At 43.7% G+C, this 20,190-nt stretch overlaps 2 protein-coding genes across 2 annotated transcripts in view; both read right to left on the bottom strand.

The window, feature by feature from the left end:
* Window positions 1-308: 308 nt before the first annotated feature.
* On the bottom strand, window positions 309-11,492 carry pik3r6a (phosphoinositide-3-kinase, regulatory subunit 6a). The gene is made up of 6 exons (XM_056586115.1): window positions 11,322-11,492; window positions 7,031-7,151; window positions 5,962-6,035; window positions 5,361-5,475; window positions 4,414-4,481; window positions 309-3,371 (listed from the first exon to the last, which is right to left on the bottom strand). The coding sequence occupies exons 1-6, from the start codon at window positions 11,398-11,400 to the stop codon at window positions 3,253-3,255; spliced, it is 576 nt and encodes a 191-aa protein (XP_056442090.1). The 5' UTR covers window positions 11,401-11,492; the 3' UTR covers window positions 309-3,252.
* A 6,299-nt stretch (window positions 11,493-17,791) lies between these two features.
* LOC130379323 (phosphoinositide 3-kinase regulatory subunit 6) overlaps window positions 17,792-20,190 on the bottom strand; it is a 19,686-nt gene continuing 17,287 nt past the window's right edge. Inside the window, exons 16-21 of the mRNA XM_056586082.1 lie at window positions 19,985-20,087; window positions 19,478-19,542; window positions 19,037-19,127; window positions 18,794-18,852; window positions 18,590-18,696; window positions 17,792-18,189 (exon numbers count right to left, since the gene is read on the bottom strand). Coding sequence (XP_056442057.1) covers window positions 18,036-18,189; window positions 18,590-18,696; window positions 18,794-18,852; window positions 19,037-19,127; window positions 19,478-19,542; window positions 19,985-20,087 — 579 coding nt within the window. The 3' untranslated portion in view covers window positions 17,792-18,035. The remainder of the gene's footprint in view (window positions 18,190-18,589; window positions 18,697-18,793; window positions 18,853-19,036; window positions 19,128-19,477; window positions 19,543-19,984; window positions 20,088-20,190) is intronic.

The raw sequence follows: 20,190 nt of genomic DNA, 5'->3' as shown, positions 1-20,190 counted from the left end.
TCATCGTCATCTTGACAGACCCTTCTCACAAAGGCGTCATCGTAGGACCAAACCAGGTGTCGCTCATAACACTGAGAACGGTTCTGCTCCTTTAATGTACCAGGGCTACCTGGTACCAGGGTAGTAGACTTGTCCTCACTAGTCTAGTCTACTACCCATGGCCTGGTTCATACATGTAGCTGACAGATAATTAGTGTGAGGTAACAACACCTATATTTGTCCTGCTGTGACCACTCTTTGAAAAGAGTCTGTGACTAACACATCATCCTATATCGCTGACATCTATCTGCAGCACTCAAGCTGTAATGGAGAACCACACATATTCCACTTCATCATTTCAGGTCTCATGAAGTGTAGAAGGTTCTTGGCATCTTAGAACCTTGGACTTTCAGGTGCTAGTTAATGCAGGAAGCTAGTATAGTCTGTGGCCCATCAAACAATGTTTCACTCTGTAGTCCACGGCAACAAAACACAGTTGGGTAGTTTGGTAAAAAAAAAAAGGAATTACCATCAGAGAGAATTTCACACCCTGTCGCGTTGGAAGATAAGGACATTCTTGTTACACCAAAAATATTGAAGTCTATGTCATTATTCTGCATATAAAGATGTATATACATATCTATGAGCATTGGTTCGTAGCAATTATCGGTACAACGTATAATGTATTTCTTTTAGTTTGCTGAACTAAAGCTGTATGTTATTAGAGTCACAGCGGGGGAAGTGTGAATCACCGCAGGGCAATACAAAATGCACAAATACACGCTGGAGAACTTTGCTTTCGTATGGAAATTAATTAGGCATTCATATCATATTCAACACATTCCTCTTCTTCTTCTCCTAAACTGGTATGTCTTTAAATACATTTGATGAAAGGATTCAGCATGGAAAATCTACCCCAGTGTTGCCTGCATAATCTGTATTCAATCACACCAAAATACAAATTCATATAGTAACACAGGACGGATGTCATAGAAATATATATATACTATTATAACGCCTTACAAACACCTAAAAAGCTTTGTTTTCTTCCTACTGTAGTGTATTTTTCTGCTACATCCAGCAGACGGCATGAGGTTGTGCTGGAGGGCAGTGGTTCAAGGTTATGCATCAGTAAAATTCTAAACACGTATTCATTACACATTTGATGAGAAAACAGTGTTGCCAATATCACACAACCGCACCACGGAAATCAATTAACATGAAGGCAGATGCACAATCAAAACAACATGTAACCATAGTAACCGAGCGCCTACGTGTCTACTTTCCGAGCCATGTCCTTGTGTTCACTACGTCACAGTCACGAGCACGACACATGCGGAGGACGAGTGGCCTCCGTTTGTATACGCATAACAACCTGTCGATCTTCCACAGATGTTTCGGGTCTTTGCTCTCATAAACAGGCTGAGGGTGGGAGGCTGTGATGAGGAACTGACATCCGTGCCCTTTCACCAGGAGTGTTATTCAGGGGAAGGCAAGACTGACCAGAAGCCAGCGGGGTGTCTGGTCCTAAGAGTGACTCATTCTGAAGCACACACACACACACACACACACACACACACACACACACACACACACACACACACACACACACACACACACACACACACACACACACACACACACACACACACACACACACACACTCTCGCCAAGCCCTGTTCCACCCCCCCCTCTCTCTCTCTTTGCAGTCTCTCTCGTGTTTCATGTGTGAGTGCGATTTTTCTCCCAGAACTGCTAACTACCTGTCATAGTTAGTTAACAATCAACAACCATATCTACTCTCCTCTACTGTAATATCTCCTCTCCTCTTCTGTAATATCTACTTTCCTCTCCCTTAATATCTACGACATATCTGCTATCCGCTACTGTAATATCTACATCATATTTACTCTCTTCTACTGCAATATCTACACCAAATATACTTTGTTGCTTTTTATGGTATGTAATGCGTAACTATGTTTTTTGTCCTGATAATCATATACTGTATATGATTAAACATGGAGTAGGAGTAGGTGCACATGGTTTCTTAGCATTAGCGAGGAAACTGTGACACTGAGGCTCATGTAGCAAGAATGTGACACGCAGAATGTTCTCAAAACCAACCACCTGTATACATTGGTAATGTAAAGCTTTTGGGGGTGGAGGCATCCAGGTTGCCACGGTGACCCAAACCAGACACTGCGCAAGGATTTGATTGGCTATAGAGATATCATCACGCACCACTGCAGCGGCTCTCATACTGGGTCAGTGTCCACACGCTTCTCTGTCTGAACACAGCTCGCAATGTCATGCTGATGGCATCGTTTCACTGGATGTAGAGCTAACCCTGTGAAGGAACAGGTTCCTCTGGGTCAGTCAGTAGGCTGCAGCATGCTGGGAGATTGAGTCCTTTGTCAACACTTGTTAGCAATCCTTAAGGGACCCCCTTCTACTAGTGTATTGACATGTCTCACTGAAGGCGTGGAGAAGCTATGAGAATAAAATCTGTGAGTGTCTGTGCAACAACTAACGCAAAACGATTTTCGTAATTTACGTGAGGACAGGCCCACATCCAACGGGAAATTAGAAGAACTTTCAAATTAGTATTGAACGGTCCAGCCACAACGAATTGTATATAAGATATTAACTTTCGAGAAAATCTAGAAACTGAGCAGACCCCTCCAGTACTACCGCTATCATAGAAGGTCTGGCACCATAGAATCCACAGGCAGCTCGTTAACCAATGACTGTGTGAGGACTAATGTCAACTTCATTAGGGACATCTCCTGCTGCTAATGATGCAGGCTCCCAGTGCGCCCTTGAGTGTGGTGACATATCACACTCCTTAATGACTCAGCCGTTTGTGTGCTCTTTATATATTCAGTTGGAGAAGCTCTGTTAGCCTCGTTAGCTTAGCTGATTGAGGAGTATTATACTATAAACGGTGGCTCAATGTGTGACGTGAATGCTGTGATTTCACTCACAACACATGAAACCAGATCGGTTTGGTCCGAGTTAATGGCAGGTGAGAACAAAGTGAACGGCTAGTGAAACAGTGAGACATTTGATCAGGTCCAAGCTTCACACCGAGAGGGCCAGAGCAGAAACATATGAAATTAGTCCAGAGCTACTCTTAATGACACTGTTACTTGTGCATCTCTGTCCCAGATTCTGTTCCAGCCGCACATCTGAAACAGGAGAATTTGGGGCCAATTTGTGGGGGCGTGGTTGTCCGAGTGGTTCCTGGCCCCTCAGACCGGTCCCTCTGTGATGCTACATGACGGAGCAGGTGAAGCCACAGCACTCCTTCAGCAGGCTGAGGCCGGTCTTGGTGAAGGGGGAGGAGGGCTGCTGCGGGGCCCGCCGGGCCCCCCTTCTGACGGGCACGGTACCTGGGGAACAGAGGGCTCGTTTACCCACTCAATTACTGAGGGAAATCAAGAAAGGGACAACCGACGAGGGGTCTGCTGCTTAGTTGGGCACCAGTGATGGACTAGTGAACTAGTGAAGATAACCAGACGTTGACCCCCCTTGTGCTCTGACACAGATGGATCAAACCTACCGGATTCCTACCCCATGTTAATGTGAGGGGCTACCCCTGTGTTTACCTGCTAAACTCCAGCTGAACCAGTCTAGGACACAGTGTTGATTAACTGTGTGATGAACCACTTACTGGTCAGCAAGAGGCCTTGAATGACATGCAAGCACGACCAATCACAGACAGTCAAAATAAATAAATAAAATATATAAACACCCGCAGACTGGGAAAACCAATGGGTGTAAATAGACCTCTGAAGAATAAGTCCCTTCTCCGTGGCTCCTGGTTCCATCGGTCAAATGTCTATGGGAAATAACATGGGGTTTTTGAATGATCTTGCATAACAAACTCTGTAGGCGGCAAAGAAGTAAAAGCTGCTCACGTCTTGAACGACGCACTTTTTCCAACTTGGGTTTTGGATTGTCGGTGTCGTGAAAGTAGCATTTATAATCGATTACTACTTTAACGGCACCGACAATCCAAAACACAAGTGGAATCTAGATGGAAAAAAGTGGAACCGATGGAACCAGGAGCCTCGGAGGCGGGACTTATTCTTCAGAGGTCTATAGATGACCCGGCCTGATTTACACATGCTGCGGCTATCTACATTTCTCTACAATGCTGACAGCCAATGAGAATTGGTCCCTCGAGTTTCTTCAAAGATGCTCCCCGGCTTAACTGTCTCGATTTCTGAGAGGTTCAGGATGAGTCCCATGGTGATGTAGCACGAATGAACTGAAAAGGCTAAGGGTTAACCCTGCTATGACAGCTATGTGAAAAGGGTCGATTGGGATATTTTGAGAATTTCTATCTCCTTTGGCGTGCCTCAGTTTGACGCCGATGTCATTCCATGCACGATATGACATTACATTACATTACATCAGATGCTTGCATACCTTTCTTCTTGTTTTCAGGGAACTTGGTTTTTAGAAACTCTGCCATCTCTTTGTCTTCTTCCCTCTCTCTGGGGACATAAAAAAATGAAACAGACGGTTGCATAAGTTACGAATGCCAGTGCAAGTACGACATATGGAACTGATATCTAGGGGTTGCCAATGCCATAGACGATATATCTCTCCTCTCTATCAATTATCATCTTGGCTTCCCGCTTCCCTTTTCAACCACTTCACTTTGGGGCGAAATATCTCCAAGAGACGTCGAGATAAAGTATTTTACAGTGTGAACACGGCCAATTACACGTTACAACTTTTTCCTTTGGGACTAATAAAGGACTCAAACTAAATTTGAATTGGGCCAAAAGGGAAAAAGGCCACACATTAGACCCTTGTTGGCACCCATTGGAGCTCATGCTGGCATTGCGGGTGCTCCCTGGGACACCTTTTGCAGTGTGTGGTAGAGCCAAGATGACAATGTGTCATCTTGGTGCTACAAGACAATTTAAAAGTTGGACAGGACACAAGTAAATGGTAAGAACTTTGACGTGATGCTGGTCAACGTAAATGTCTGGACTCGTATGCATCACTGTTCTCTGCCTTATTCAATGATACAATATGTTCATGTATCTTATGAGGGGCTGTATGTAATTTACTTTGATTTTTATCGCATTTCATTGCATGCTGCTTCTGTCTTGCAAACTCTCAATGAGACCCACCTGGTGAAATAAAGGTTGAACACAATACATTTAAGATGAATTTTGTGGCAGTCTTCATGTGTGTACTTCAAGGGAAGAAATCGGAACTCCAACTATAGAGTTAGGCCCAATCCCATTTCTACCCCTTACCCCTTCCCCTTACCCCTTCCCCTTACCCCTTCAAAACAAGGGGGAGGGGTAAGGGTAAGGGGTAAGGGGTAGAAATGGGATTGTGCCTTATTCAGCGCTCACCGTAGCCGCTCAAACTCCACGTCCTCCACCAGGTAGTCTCTGGTCTCCACCAGCTTGTGGATCTGCAGCAGGAGCTGCTCCTCTCTCTGCCGGTCCTCCGCTGACTTGTCCTTATCTGGAGGACCAAAGGCGTCTGTTACCGCCTTAGACAGGCAATGGATCTTTAGTCATAAAATCCCATTTTCATAATGACGATATGCATTTAGGATATATTGCATCATGAAATCTTACCGCTGCAGACCGTAGCCTGTAGAAAATGCACGAGGAAAGAATGCTGTCTTTATCGCTGAAATAAATCGAATCCAAAGAATTTATGTTTTGAAACAATAAAACGATAAAAAACCGAAATAAAACCCTCTTGCCTGTCAATCATCGATGGTGATGATGGAGAATGACGGAGAAACTTTAGGAGGGAGCGAGCTGGAAATAGGGATCTATTTGGTTGTTCAGTATTCAAAATATTGCTCCCTTCTGCTCTTCTGCTCTCTACGACTATCTACAAATCGACGGCATCTTTTAATAGAGACATTTAAAACACTAAGGTTGGGATGGAAGCATGAAATGGAGACCTCAAAGAGCTGATCTGTTTGGGTTCTCCTACCTGGAATGGAGACCAGCTTCTGGAGCTCCTTCTTCAGACGTGTGATCTCCTTACAGAGCTGGATGTCATCCATCCTGCACAGAGCAAGGGTTGAGAGAAACGTACACACACACACACACACACACACACACACACACACACACACACACACACACACACACACACACACACACACACACACACACACACACACACACACTCACACACACACACACACACACACACACACACACACACACAAACACACACACAAACACACACACTCAGACACACACAAAAGGCAGACACACACATAAACACTGCGGCCAAACCAAACACACAAAACCAAAACACAAATTTTTAACCCATTATAATAAAACAATCGATGCATTCACACAACAAACAAGGCCACATACACATATGTGGATACTTGTGTGCATGCAGACATCCAAAATATATAAGATACATATTTTACATACAAATGACCATTCTCTCCTATGTTCTGCTCAATAAACCAATTGCAATTCAAAAAGGGGGAAAGATTAAAAACTACAAATACCCAACTTCATGTGTAAACTAGCGCACGTAATGTCAAATAAACCATTCTCCTTCACGATAGTGCTTCACATGTGAAACACGTGTGTGATAACGTGTTTTGAAAAAAACCCGTTAGGTAGCCTGGGAACCAGACGAATCTCGCCAGCTCATGTTTTGTTTGCTCTGCAGTTAAGGTCTGGCTCCCCTACTATAAAAAAATATTGCTGCCAGTTAAGAGATAGACCTATCAATCCCAACCATTTATCTTATATGAGGCGGGATAAATACGATGGCAGAGAAGTGCATTAAGCGCATAGAGGCCTTATCAACAACAACAAAGAAGGCTCCCACTGAAGTAGAACGGTCTGTTGTTTCCAATATCGAGACATGATTAAACAAACTGGACGGTTTATTTTCACTGAAAGAAGAACAAGCGACTGCACTTAAAGCTCTTCTCTGCTGCACGCATGGTGTCTGTTTACAATCCTTTTTTCGTTCACTACTGCATCACCTGTTTCGGACACCCCCAGTTCTGGCCCGTAGGTCCACTCACATGTATCTGAGCTCTGACTCCCTGCGGACCAGCACGTCCCGGATCCTCTCGATCTTGAAAAGCTCCCCCTCGATGTCGTCCTTGGTTACGCTGGAGTCCGCCATGGAAACAGCGTCTCCCTCTAGGCGGGAACAAGATCAAGATAAAGAGTGTCAGGGATGGTGTGAAAAGGTCTTTGATGGTTGGATGTTTCCAGATGAATACCTGCAGCCATCCATGTCATTATACCGTCTTAGACTGTACTGTACTTCCTTTCTTCTATGCTAAACCTATGCAGTCATACAACATACACACACACACACACACACACACACACACACACACACACACACACACACACACACACACACACACACACACACACACACACACACACACACACACACACACACACACACACACACACACACACACACATACCTTACAAATATAGATAGAGATATATAACCACTTACACCCACAAAGGCACATGCACATAAGCAAAGAGAACCACATCTTATCTTCTATTGCAAAGTGAAAGAGGTAAATATTGGCCTGCAAGTGACAGTGTATATAGAGTATACAAATTACAGCTCGGTTATATCACAGTCAGAGCATAATCACTATGTGTCCACGGATAGACGAGCAAGGCCGCTTGCTTTTTAAGGATACACAAACTATCTGGTGCACAAACACCCGCACACACACACACACACACACACACACACACACACACACACACACACACACACACACACACACACACACACACACACACACACACACACACACACACACACACACACACAGGACTTTCACTGCTGTGACAAAATGATAACCAGTGTAGCTCTGACGATGTGTCAAAAAATGGTACCTCTACCCCTGGTAGCGAGTTAAGAGTTTCTCTCTGAGCTCGACCTGCACTGAGGAACCTTTTCACCATAGCCTTCACTTCTGTTCCACATGACTGGAGAGGGAGATGTAACCTCCTCCTCCGCTGCCAACCTTCCTCCATGCCTCAACAACCCTCCCCTCCACCACTGTAGAGGAACAGGGAGTCGTGTTGAACAACTGCCATGGCTCTCTCTCTCTCTCTTTCTCTTACACACACACACACACACACACACACACACACACACACACACACACACACACACACACACACACACACACACACACACACACACACACACACACACACACACACACACACACACCTCAGCAGATTAATTCAAATGTTAAGGAATACAAAACTTACCAAACATTACAACGTTTTATGTTTATGTAAAAAAATGACCTTGACATATTTGTCGTCAATGCTGATCAAGAGTGATGTCAATAATATGATCAATAAAATCACATCTTAAAACGGATCTATTCTTGTGGAGTGTGTGGATGATGGCGTGTTAAGCAGCATCACCTGTCCCGAGTCGGACTGAATTTACTCTGGGGCTGGGTGTTCCTGCACACCTCTTGTGCATTGAGTAATCAGTGTGCACGGGTTAAACCTGCCACCACCACACACACTCAGGGAGAGAGAAGGATCCACTGCATGGCAACATGGAGAACCATCATCATGTATCATTATCGCTTTTTTTAGAGCTCTTTTCATTATAGCTTTCAATGCGTGGTGGTGCCCAGTAAAAGTAACCTAGTTGTAGTGGGGCAGCCACCTAGGTGGTGTAGCAATGGACCTTGTGATCATTCTAAATACAAAAAACTCCCTGTCAGCCTAGCTACGCTAGCTCACGTCACAAAGTTGACCAGCCAGTTACAGGGGAGTGGTTTTTATTCTGAAAGTCTCAGGGGGCTCAATCTGACACATTACGACTTTAGAGAACATTAAAGTCCACAGTCTACCAAATCAAAACACAGATATTTTGGATGTCGATCATTGATATATTTTTTCATGTTAATAGGCTGTTTGTAAACAGCTTTATTCGCTTAGAGATTTTTCCAGAATTGACGCAGCAGGAAGTATGAATAGGTTGAATCTACTGGGTCCAATCAGGTCTGACCACTGGGAAAACGATGGTCATAGTGGTTTTATTCAGCCTTCTATATAGTCCCTTACAGTGTTTAGAAATGTATTTTCATTTCATATATTTGAAATCCAATGCACAAAACGAACCACCAATGAACAACATTAACAAAGCAGTTCTGAATGCGTCGGAACAACCAGTGTCGCTCCCATCACTAATTATGCTGCTGCTTTATGTTACAGGCTTATCTTCACGAGTTCAGCCTGCTACCCGGGTCCTGGTGAAAGAGCAGAGACATAATTATTGTTATGACACCTGTGATTATCCTACGGCGATGCCTCTCAGTCTGTGAATAGGGTCTGTACTCTGTAGATATCCTAAATCCTTCTACTTTCTGTGGACCACCATGGGACCTCATTTTCGAACAATTTAAAAGACAGTTTTGCAAGTCAAGAGAGCTTCAGTTTGTTGTAAAACTGTTGAAATTGTGACAGGGAAAATGCTTGATTAGAAAGACTACACACCCAACGGTCGCATAAGTGATGGAATTAATTTCTCTCCTCCCAAACTTCCCAGAGCCACTAACCCTAACATTAACGTGACCGTGTGTTTCGTTATGGGAAGTTCACACGAAGAATAATTCTTCATTGTTGTTTTTTAACGGCCCAGGGGTTGTTGGATAAAACAAGACTGGTCAGGGTTATGAGATTAGCATTGGTCAATTATTTAGGATGACACTACTGATTGCAGTTATCCTGCCTAAATTTCCTCCAGTTACAGATATGGGCTTTTTTTTTTAATCTATACGTGCATCTCCAAATTTACTGTGAACATTTATTATCACTTTGAAGACACACTGGATGTCAACCACTCTAACACAGACCTACATTGATTCAGATGACAGACCAGGGACTTTAATGATTAAAAACCTTATTATCAAAGTTTCCTTACAATCACTAAATAATGATTACGAACAATACGATCACAATGGGATGATCACAATCACATGATGCTGCCAAATCCTATAATACAAGTGCAACCTAATCTAATAAGGTATATTCAGAAACTCAACAATTGCAAATCAGCAACAATTGCAATCGCTACAGTTAATTAAGCAGAAATAGAAGTGAAAAAAAGAAGAAGAAAAAACTGTGTGCAATACTAAACTTCTATAAATATCTCTTCAATATTGCATTTCTCTTCAAGCAGCACCCAATCAGCTACCGCCTGTATTGAGTGGACTAGGCCTGAGGCACAGTGGGGGGGGGGGCCCAATGTGGATCCACACTGTGCGCAGTCTGTATTACCCACTCCCTCTCTGAAAGAAACTTTTGGGATGCAAACCCCACTCTGTTACCATGGCAAACCTCGCCCCCCTTGAACTTTCCTTCACACCTCGGGCAGAGAGAACACAGAACGACAGCGCGCTTATTATAGAATTACAAATCACCATCCTCTGTTCACGAGAGCGATGGATCATACCAATACCAAAGAAGAATGACTTTATAACGTCATTCTTCTGAGTTTCCGTCATGATAAGGCCATATTATGATTTTTTATGATGTGATTTGTGGTGAATCACCCACCACTGTGTTTGGTTCCTTTAAGCCCAATATGAGACTTCAACAGACCCAGTGCTCTGACATCACAGCACAGAGAGAGTGAGAGAGAGAGTGAGAGTGAGAGAGAGAGAGAGAGACAGAGACAGAGACAGAGACAGAGAGAGAGAGAGAGAGAGAGAGAGAGAGAGAGAGAGAGAGAGAGAGAGAGAGACAGAGACAGAGACAGAGAGAGAGAGAGACAGAGACAGAGACAGAGACAGAGAGAGAGAGAGAGAGAGAGAGAGAGAGAGAGAGAGAGAGAGAGAGAGAGAGAGAGACAGGGAGAGAGAGAGAGACAGAGAGAGAGAGAGAGAGACAGGGAGAGAGAGAGAGACAGAGAGAGAGAGAGAGAGAGAGAGAGAGAGAGAGAGAGAGAGAGAGAGAGAGAGAGAGGACTTTGTCAACACTAATCTTAAATCAACAGATTAACACGCACATGACAGCAAAAAATAAGTGAAACAAAGCGTGTCGACTGTCAGTTTGGATTAGTTATTAAATACGGTATTGACAAAAAGTACACATAAATAGCGCCTTAAACGAAACTCATACCCACGGACACAGTTTGCGACATTATACAAGAACTGTTAACACTGTTCAGTGCCACCTGTGCATAGGACTATGGCGCCTGTTGATGATGATGATGTACGCCTCAAATGCGAATGACCACAAACAAAATTATTATTTTGAAGAAAATTGATCATTTAGATAACATAAAGAGACGAGGCTCACCTGTTTCCTTAATGTCCGTTGTCCATTGAGTACATTCCAGAGCCCCGTACTGATGAGATGCACCCCGCTTCTTCTCCATCGCTCTGCTCTGCTTGGAGGTCTGTCTCCTCGTGAACCGGGAAATTTCACAACAGTCCAGACACGCGCTGATGTTGGCGTCGTTCGTGAATGAAGCCCAATGCCAACGCGAGAATTTGCTGTGTAGTGTGTACGACTTTAGTAAAGACAAATTGTAAATACGCAATATCGCCATCTTGTGGTAGGCCAAATAGGAGGTAGGCAGCCTGGCATTTTGGGCATCGAGACAGTGTGGGCCCTGAGATATCGCTCCCAGCGGCAGTTTTTATTCCCGCCATTCCTGGCCGTCCAAATTCAATTAATGAACACATGAACTTAGATCAGGGCCTTATTTTTCCCAGGGGGCCAAATGAGCAACTGAAAATATTTTGGAGGGCCGGGCCAAAATGCAGAACTCAATTATGTAATAATATACATTTTATTTCCATATAAAAAGCAGTAAATGGCACTGTTTTGACCGCTGGTAAGAGTGTATGTTATTATTAGGCAATTAAAAGGTGTGGTTAGCTTTCAAAAATATAATTTATTCAAATATAATTTCCAAACTGATGTGAAACATTTGACTCATTTTCAGTCACATTAATAACAAAGGGCATTTTGAGTTTCATATACTATTGAAACAAGGATTTTCTTAAAACATTGAATGTTTTCAGAACTGTGCAAAAGAAAAGTGTCCCATTTCACTTATTATCTTTCCACATTTTAGTGTTCTTCAGTTCTTTTTTTTTACTGTGCAGAAAAAAATAAAAGGGTCAAGTGTCCCATTTCACTTGTTATATTCCCACATTTTAGTGTTCTTCAGTTCTTTTTTTTTTCATTCAGTGTGAGAAATCCAGTCTCTGTTGAGCTTTAACAAGTCCATCAAAGTCAGGTTGAATGTCTGAGGTGGAGATGCGAAGCACAGCTGACAGATGTTCATCAGTGAGAGAGGATCTGTACCTGGATTTGGTAAACTTCATGACTGAGAATGTCTGTTTACATATGTAGGTGGATCCAAAGAGAACCAACATCTTCTGAGCATGTCTCATGTTTGGAAAGTTATCCTCCTTGAGAGCAGAGTAGAACTCTAGCAGTGATGCTGACTTAAAGTGCTCTTTCAGTAGTGAATCAGACTGCAGGTCAATGAGTTCAAGCTGAACATCAGTGGGTGCACTATCAACACTGCAGGTAAAGGGAGAGGAAACCAGCTGCATTTCATCCACGCCTTGAAAATTCATCATGCAGTACTCCTAACATGGATGAGTACCTGTGCCGGTGATCAGCTGATGGTTTGACTATTTGCAGGGTTTTCATGTGTTCGAGATTGTTGCTGCCTAGTTGCCTTGAAATTAATTGCAACTTTGTCATGAAGGCTTTCACATGGCTATGCATTTCATGAGCAAAAAGGCCCTTGCCCTACTGTTGTGTGTTCAGTTTATTCATCATTGCAGTCACATCAACAGCAAATGTTAAATCTGCCATCCAGTCCTTATCAGACAGCTCTGGAATGGTTTTGCCTTTCATCTCACAAAACTCTTTTATCTCTGATTTCAGTTCCCAAAACCTTTTCAGCACTTTGCCCAGGCTGAGCCATCTGACAGCTGTGTGATACCTGACATCATTATGTTCGCTCTCTTGCTCCTCCAATAGTGAAACAAACTGCCTGTGATTTAATGCTCGCGCTCTGATGAAAATAACTGTTGTAGCAACAACATCAACCACATGGCTAAATTTTAGCACTGACTTGCACAATGCTTGCTGATGAATAATACAATGTATAAACACCAATTTCTGCTCTGCGTTGAGTTCACTCACTTTATCTTGCATTCTTTTCAAAAGCCCAAAATTTTGGCATGAGCCGACATTTTCGCATTTTTCCCGGGTGACAAGGAAGGTCAACAGTTCAGGGGTGACACGGAAGGAAGACAGGTTGTCAATCACACGCATTTGACGTGCACAGTGGACGTGCATGATTGCGTGCACTGTGAGAATAAATGGGCTTCAAAATAAAAGCAATGAGGTTTTAGTCCACCCATAAGATAATTAGAAAATATTTTTTCTTTTTTTCTTTCATTTATTTTTTTTTTTTCATTTTATTTTTTATTATCATGTAATCTTTCGCGGGCCGGTCAGAATCATCCCGCGGGCCGTATTTGGCCCGCGGGCCGTACAATGCAGGTCTGACTTAGATTGATGATATTCAAATTGATTCGTTATAATATGCCGATAACTTTGGCAATACATGTATTTAATAGCTGCATCTCTCTGTTTTTACTTTTTCTATGTCACCTGGTTAGTTAGTTCATAGCTCAACATCTTAGCGATAACTTCTTGCTAAACGTTCATGATTGAAGCAGGGAATGAAGACAAAAAAATTATAGTTTTGATTTCTGTAAGCAACTGACTGTAGTGTCAATCATATATATACTCTATATATTTAATAAGCGGTCTTATATACGATTATCTACATCAATATATAATCATAACAACCTAGGCCTACTATTTTCCATAATACGCTCAATTCTGATGGTATAGCGACATAGATTAGATATGAGAAAAGTATCCAGCGTATAATTTTCACCGGCCTTGATGCTGCTTTTTACTGTTAAAGGACAATTCCGGTATTTTGAACATTGAGCCCCCTTTCTGGTTTGTCTACGATGAAATAGAGTGGTTAACACTGAAATTTGGTCCTGTCTCGGGTATTTGGCTAATTTCCAATCGCCCCTGCCTGGAGTAGGGTCTATCTGTAGCCGGAGCCACTTGGCAAGCCACCACTGCCAAACACGCCCACCGGCCAAACATGCCCGTTGCTCAGCCAAACACGCCCATAGCTTGTGCGCATACGTATCGCTACAGATGTAATATAATCCCACCGCCCAGTCCCGCCCTATTGATTGATTCGTTCAAATTCAGTGGAAATACAAAGTCGTAGTTAAGGCTTACGTCTCCTTCAAAAATATTACTATTCCAACCTTCTTGGTCAAATGTTGTGCGGCGCTGAGTGCTCCGCGGGACCATCGGGACAGTCGCTGCGGGCACTCGGGCGCGGCGCCAGTCCCTCAAGGTCCCTGGAGTGCGCGCCTATTCTTGTTGTTACATTTTTTTGTTGCATACAACAATGCAATGCGGACGTGTTTTTCCGGAGGAGAAGAAGAAGCTGAATAACAGCGAAAACGAATACATTTAATGATGGAGTCTCCGGCTTTTGTTTAGAAATGTCCTTGATCAAGGCAATGTAACATTCAACATCAATAAAACCTCCAGCTTTCCTCGTGAGTGCCCGGTTTGTTTACATGATGTGGGCGCATCTGTCTGCGTCACACAAATACCCGGCGCATTTACATTTACTGACGCAAATGATGTTTAGAAATGTTCAGCGTAGTGTCCGAATTCTTGATTGTTCGTTCCCTATATACTGCACTATATCATGAACACTATATAGGGAATAGTGAGTTAGTGAATAGGGAATGACTTCGAACACAGCTAGAAGAGTGAATGGAGCGCTGTGTATTGTTTTCCCCCATGATGGCCACCATAGCAACAATGGACCAATTATAAGATAGCAACGAGCAATGGGCGTGTTTGGGAGAGCAATGGGTGTGTTTAGCCGGTGGGCGCGCTTGGCAGTGGTGGCTTGCCAAGTGGCTCCGGCTACAGATAGACCTACTTGCCTGCCTAATTCACAATGGCTGGCTATGGGCATTCACAAACCTACCCTAAACGTTTTTTTTCAGAATGTGAAACTCACCGAGTGGTTAGTGGTGTTCGGTGACGTTCCTAATCAATTATCGTAGCGAAATACAGTTTCTGTCGTGTTTTATTTGGCATTTTGTACATCCATTGAAACGGAAATCGGACCGGAACCGGAAGCGGAAAGGGGGGCTGGTTGTAGTCCTTTCGCTTGGTTCTAGCCCTACTACTGTTGAGCAGTGGCGTTTTCTCCCGGAGGCCAAGGGAAGCAGGCAACCCTGATTTTTAGACTGTAGTTGTCATCCAATAATTTTTTTTTTATTAACAGCTGTTGAGATGGAGAACCGAGCGAAAGACTACAACCAGCCTCGTTTCTGTTTCAATGGATTTACAAAATGCCAAATAAAACACGACAGAAACTGTATTTCACTACGATACTTGATTAGGAACATCAACGAACACCACTAACCACTCGGTGAGTTACACATTTCTGAAATCAAATGATCAGGGTTGTTTTAAGGACAGGTTTGTGATACCCATAGCCAGACATTGTGAAGCAGGCAGGGGCGATACGAAATTAGCCAAATACCCTAGATAGGATCAATATTCAAAATTTCGGTGTTAACCACTCCATTTCATCCTAGACACACCAGAAAGGGGGCTCAATCTTAAAAGAAAGCTGAATTGTCCAACCGTTTCTTGCACGTTCGTGACCTCAAACGTGAGACACCAATACAAAACAGAAAGGCACTAATCTACTAGCAATTGGAAAGGAGAATAACGCCTATTTTGAGGTTTCCCATATTTAAAATCCAAAAATATACGCACTGATTTGGGATGAAAAGGGGATATGAGGCTGTTTACATCTCAGACCTCTCCTAGATCCTTTCCGACCAATCAGGGCATCCCTTCCCTATTTACGATTTCAAAGTCTTGCCTGTCAATAACAGGTGTGTGAAACGCAACACTTGAGCGGAGAATTGATAGAAGCGGGAAACAAAATTTTATTACCAATCTTTTTAAAGGGGACAAAGTGAGTTTTGTGTGTAATTATGTTTATATATTAAATATATTGTAATAGAAAAATCTTTTATTTACAATTTTGAACATTGATTGACAATTGATTGACATTGATTGACAATTAATATTTATTATATTCATAATTCAAACATTCTCTCTCTCTCTCTCTCTCTCTCTCTCTCTCTCTCTCTCTCTCTCTCTCTCTCTCTCTCTCTCTCTCTCTCTCCAATTCAACTAAGATAGTGTGCAAAATATTAGGAGAGGCAAATAAATGTCCTCTAACCTGGCAATATTCATGGATGTGAGGATATTTTTAAGATTTGGTTTCCCATTACAAATTAAACCAGTATTTGAAGTATAAGACAGTAGCAGTTTGGCTCGACCAACAAACTATTCAACAGTAAGCGCTATTTCACTCTTTCCATACAAATGAATTATCATACTTTTAACACAACACATTTTTTCATATATTATGAAGCAATCCTTTCTTAAATTAAAACTAGTTGAACTAAGTATTAAGCAGGTATCTCTGTTGTGGATTATCTTTAATGACCTAGAAGTCTTTCACATACTTAAACACAAGTGAAAACTAGAATGTCAGAACTTGAGTTTCCGTTGCAGGTGCTCCACACATGAGGTCTGTGCTTGTATTATGAGCCATGCGACCGACCTGCATCCGTGGTTTGCAGCACACAAAGGCAAACTCTGCAGAGCATGTCTCACCTTCCTGCGAGTCAATGTGTGTTTGTGCGTGTGCAGGAACAGTGTCTGTGCAAAAGTCTCACATTTCACTTGGCTCTTAAAACATACTTGTGTTGTGACGGATGCGTTGTGTTGGGACAAAATGTGTGGTTTTGGGTCTGATGTGTTGTGTTGTGGCAGATGTGTTTTGTTGTGAATAATGTGTTTTGTATTGGAACTGATGTGTTGTCTTGTGTTTTGATTCTACTCCACTGCTCCATCATAAGTTACCAGAGTGCAGTGTGTGTGTGTGTGTGTGTGTGTGTGTGTGTGTGTGTGTGTGTGTGTGTGTGTGTGTGTGTGTGTGTGTGTGTGTGTGTGTGTGTGTGTGTGTGTGTGTGTGTGTGTGTGAGTGTGTGTGTGAGAGCGAGAGATGCATAGCTCATCGTGTAGTGTATAATGCTGGACATCTGCAGGTGTACGATGCAGCACAGGGCTCTTTGCATTTTACTACTATATATATATATATATACACTATATGGGACTCTGGTTTGTGGAGGCACTCACTACAGTGCTGCCCTCCAGATCAGTTCTCTGAACACATTAATAAATAATGTGCTTATATATTAGGGGCTGAAAATATTTCATGTCCACATTTAAAAAGAGAATAGCATTCAATACAGCGCATTAAAGTGTGTAACGTCAGCCTGCATTTCTCTGTATTTCTTCCTTTTACACAAATACACACACACGTTTTATATCCTGGGTCTCTTGAGCAGATGGTAGTGTGTATGGGAGTGTTGCAACTCAAGTCCAACGAGAACATCAGCATTCAGATTGTTGCTCACCCCCCTAAGGTAACAGACCTCAGCACTTAGCAGTAACGCTGCAGGTCTACCCACTGTAGACTCCACCCTTGTTCTGAGGAACGTGATCAACTCACACACGCCGGCCACAAGCCTCATAGTTTTGTGTGCCCCACGGGAAACCCCCGCCCCCGATCCCACCCCATCCCAGAATCCAGCCGACTTCACCCAACCATATTCCTGAGGCGTCGCTACGTCCAGGCACTCAAAGTGCGAGTGACTGTCGCATGATGATGACATCACGAGAGTTTGTAAGTCCAGTGCAATCCAGCGGCCTCTCTCTCAGGGTGACGCGATGCGGGGCATCATCTCTGTTTCCACACACAGCGCAGAACAGATCCATCAGAGGAGAGAGAGAGAGAGAGAGAGAGAGAGAGAGACAGTGTGTTTGTGTGTGTCAGTTGATGATGCCTGAGAAGGTGTTGATGGCCAGGGGAAGTCCTCGGTTCATGTACTGGCTCAGTCCGGCCCCGTCGCCGGTCCCGCCGGGCTTGGTGTGACTCGACTTGTGGAGGCAGTAGCATGGGTCCAGACACGAGGAGATCTCGATGCTACGCACCCGCACACATGAATGAACACACACACACACACACACACACACACACACACACACACACACACACACACACACACACACACACACACACACACACACACACACACACACACACACACACACAAACACACACACACACACAGAATGTAATTGTAAGGAGCAGGAGGTGAATCCAGAGACAGAGATAAACTCAGAACTGGCTACTTTTGGTGGCAGAGCAGACATAGAAACAAACGGAGGAGAAAGCTACGGACCACCAAACGGCACCAAAACACAGCGGCAGAACTAGAGATCCTTAACCCATGATCCTTTTAGTCAATGAGTCCTGTGAAGCTCTTGGAGGCTCTAATGGTTAAGGGTGGGACAAAGAAAAGTGTCTCGGCAGCATGCCTCACCTCTGGACGTCTTTGAAGGCCCTCCGAGTGTCTTTGTCCAGGGTGACTGTGAACGACCGCTTCTCCAGAGAGCGGATCTTGATGTAACTGATCCTGATCTTCTGCTCCTGAGAATCCAAACCAATGAATGGTAACTTCAGTCCAGCCGAAAAAATATACATGTATGAATTTGAAACAAAAATGTAAGAAAACAAACATGCTCACCAGATTGCTTTTATTCTTGGTCTGAGCTTCGTTCAAAGTCAGTGTCAAACAGTTCAGATCTAGAGAGCATAAGGGATTAAAATAATAATCAAATCAACTAGAATATTGGACAGATAGGTGACAGCTTACTCTCTCGACAGGATAGGCCTGATAAGACTGTGTATGTGTATGTCTGTGCATGCGTGCGCGTGCGTGCTAGCGTGCGTGCGTGTGTGTCTGTGTGTGTGTGTGACTTTGACAGACCTTCCGTTTCATTAGAGGGTATGGCGGTGATCTGGGCGCCGAACATCTTGACGGAGAGAGCGGTGTCCACATCACGACCGCTTAATGTCACCTGCAGGGCAGAACACACTGTCATGGTCCCACTCGGACACACATGCAGGCAGACCCTCAGAAATCAATTGTAAACCAAAAAGGTCAAGAGCTGGCAAAAAATGCATTGATCGATCCTAACTCTACTTTCAATGTGTCAGTGAGTCTTTCAGCTCCTTGTTCAACCGTTTACAACTCGTTTGGAGACCTGTTGTTTAGATGTAGTAGCTCAGACTTTAGTGCTAATTCAACTCTGAACTCCACTTTAGGGTGGCTCACATCAACCATTCTGTGGAATGAAACTCTATGGGGGTGTGAGACAGACGTTGTGGTGTGAGCGAGGGTTGGGGAGGGAGGCACGGATCCACTCACCCTTTTGTAGTTCATCGAGACCACCGCTCCGCTGATGTCGCCCAAAGTCTTCCACTGTTGTTTCTCTGTTGACATCACACACACACACACACACACACACACACACACACACACACACACACACACACACACACACACACACACACACACACACACACACACACACACACACACACACACACACACATGCATGGTTACTGACGGATTCAGGTATGCCATTCCTTAAAGGCACATTCTCTTTCAGAGCCTGAAGGAGCCGGACGAGTGTCAACGTCCTTGAATTGCAAACCAGACAGCCTAGATGGAAAGGAGCTATAATGGGGGAAAAAAACCAACACACACACACAAACACACACACACACAAACACAAACACAGACACAGACAGAGACACAGACACACACACACACACACGCACACGCACACGCACACACACACACACACACACACACACACACACACACACACACACACACACACACACACCTTTACATAACCTAAGACGTTACCTTTGACGGCGGGAGAGATGCGTCTGAACTCTGGAAGCTCCATCTCAAGGTGAGACAGGAACACCTGCTCCACAGGCTCCTTGGTCAGGCAGCAGAAGGAGATCTGACCGGTGGAAAGAAAGCAGCACGCATCAGAAATAACACTCTATACCCAACTCCTTAACCTGCAGCTAGAAGCAAGAAGCTCAACCCAAGCTCAAACACAT

This window comes from Gadus chalcogrammus, chromosome 3 (assembly GCF_026213295.1).
Source record: "Gadus chalcogrammus isolate NIFS_2021 chromosome 3, NIFS_Gcha_1.0, whole genome shotgun sequence".
NCBI lineage: Eukaryota > Metazoa > Chordata > Actinopteri > Gadiformes > Gadidae > Gadus > Gadus chalcogrammus.
Note: the sequence above shows the minus strand (reverse complement) of the source record. Positions and strands in the feature narration are given on the sequence as shown.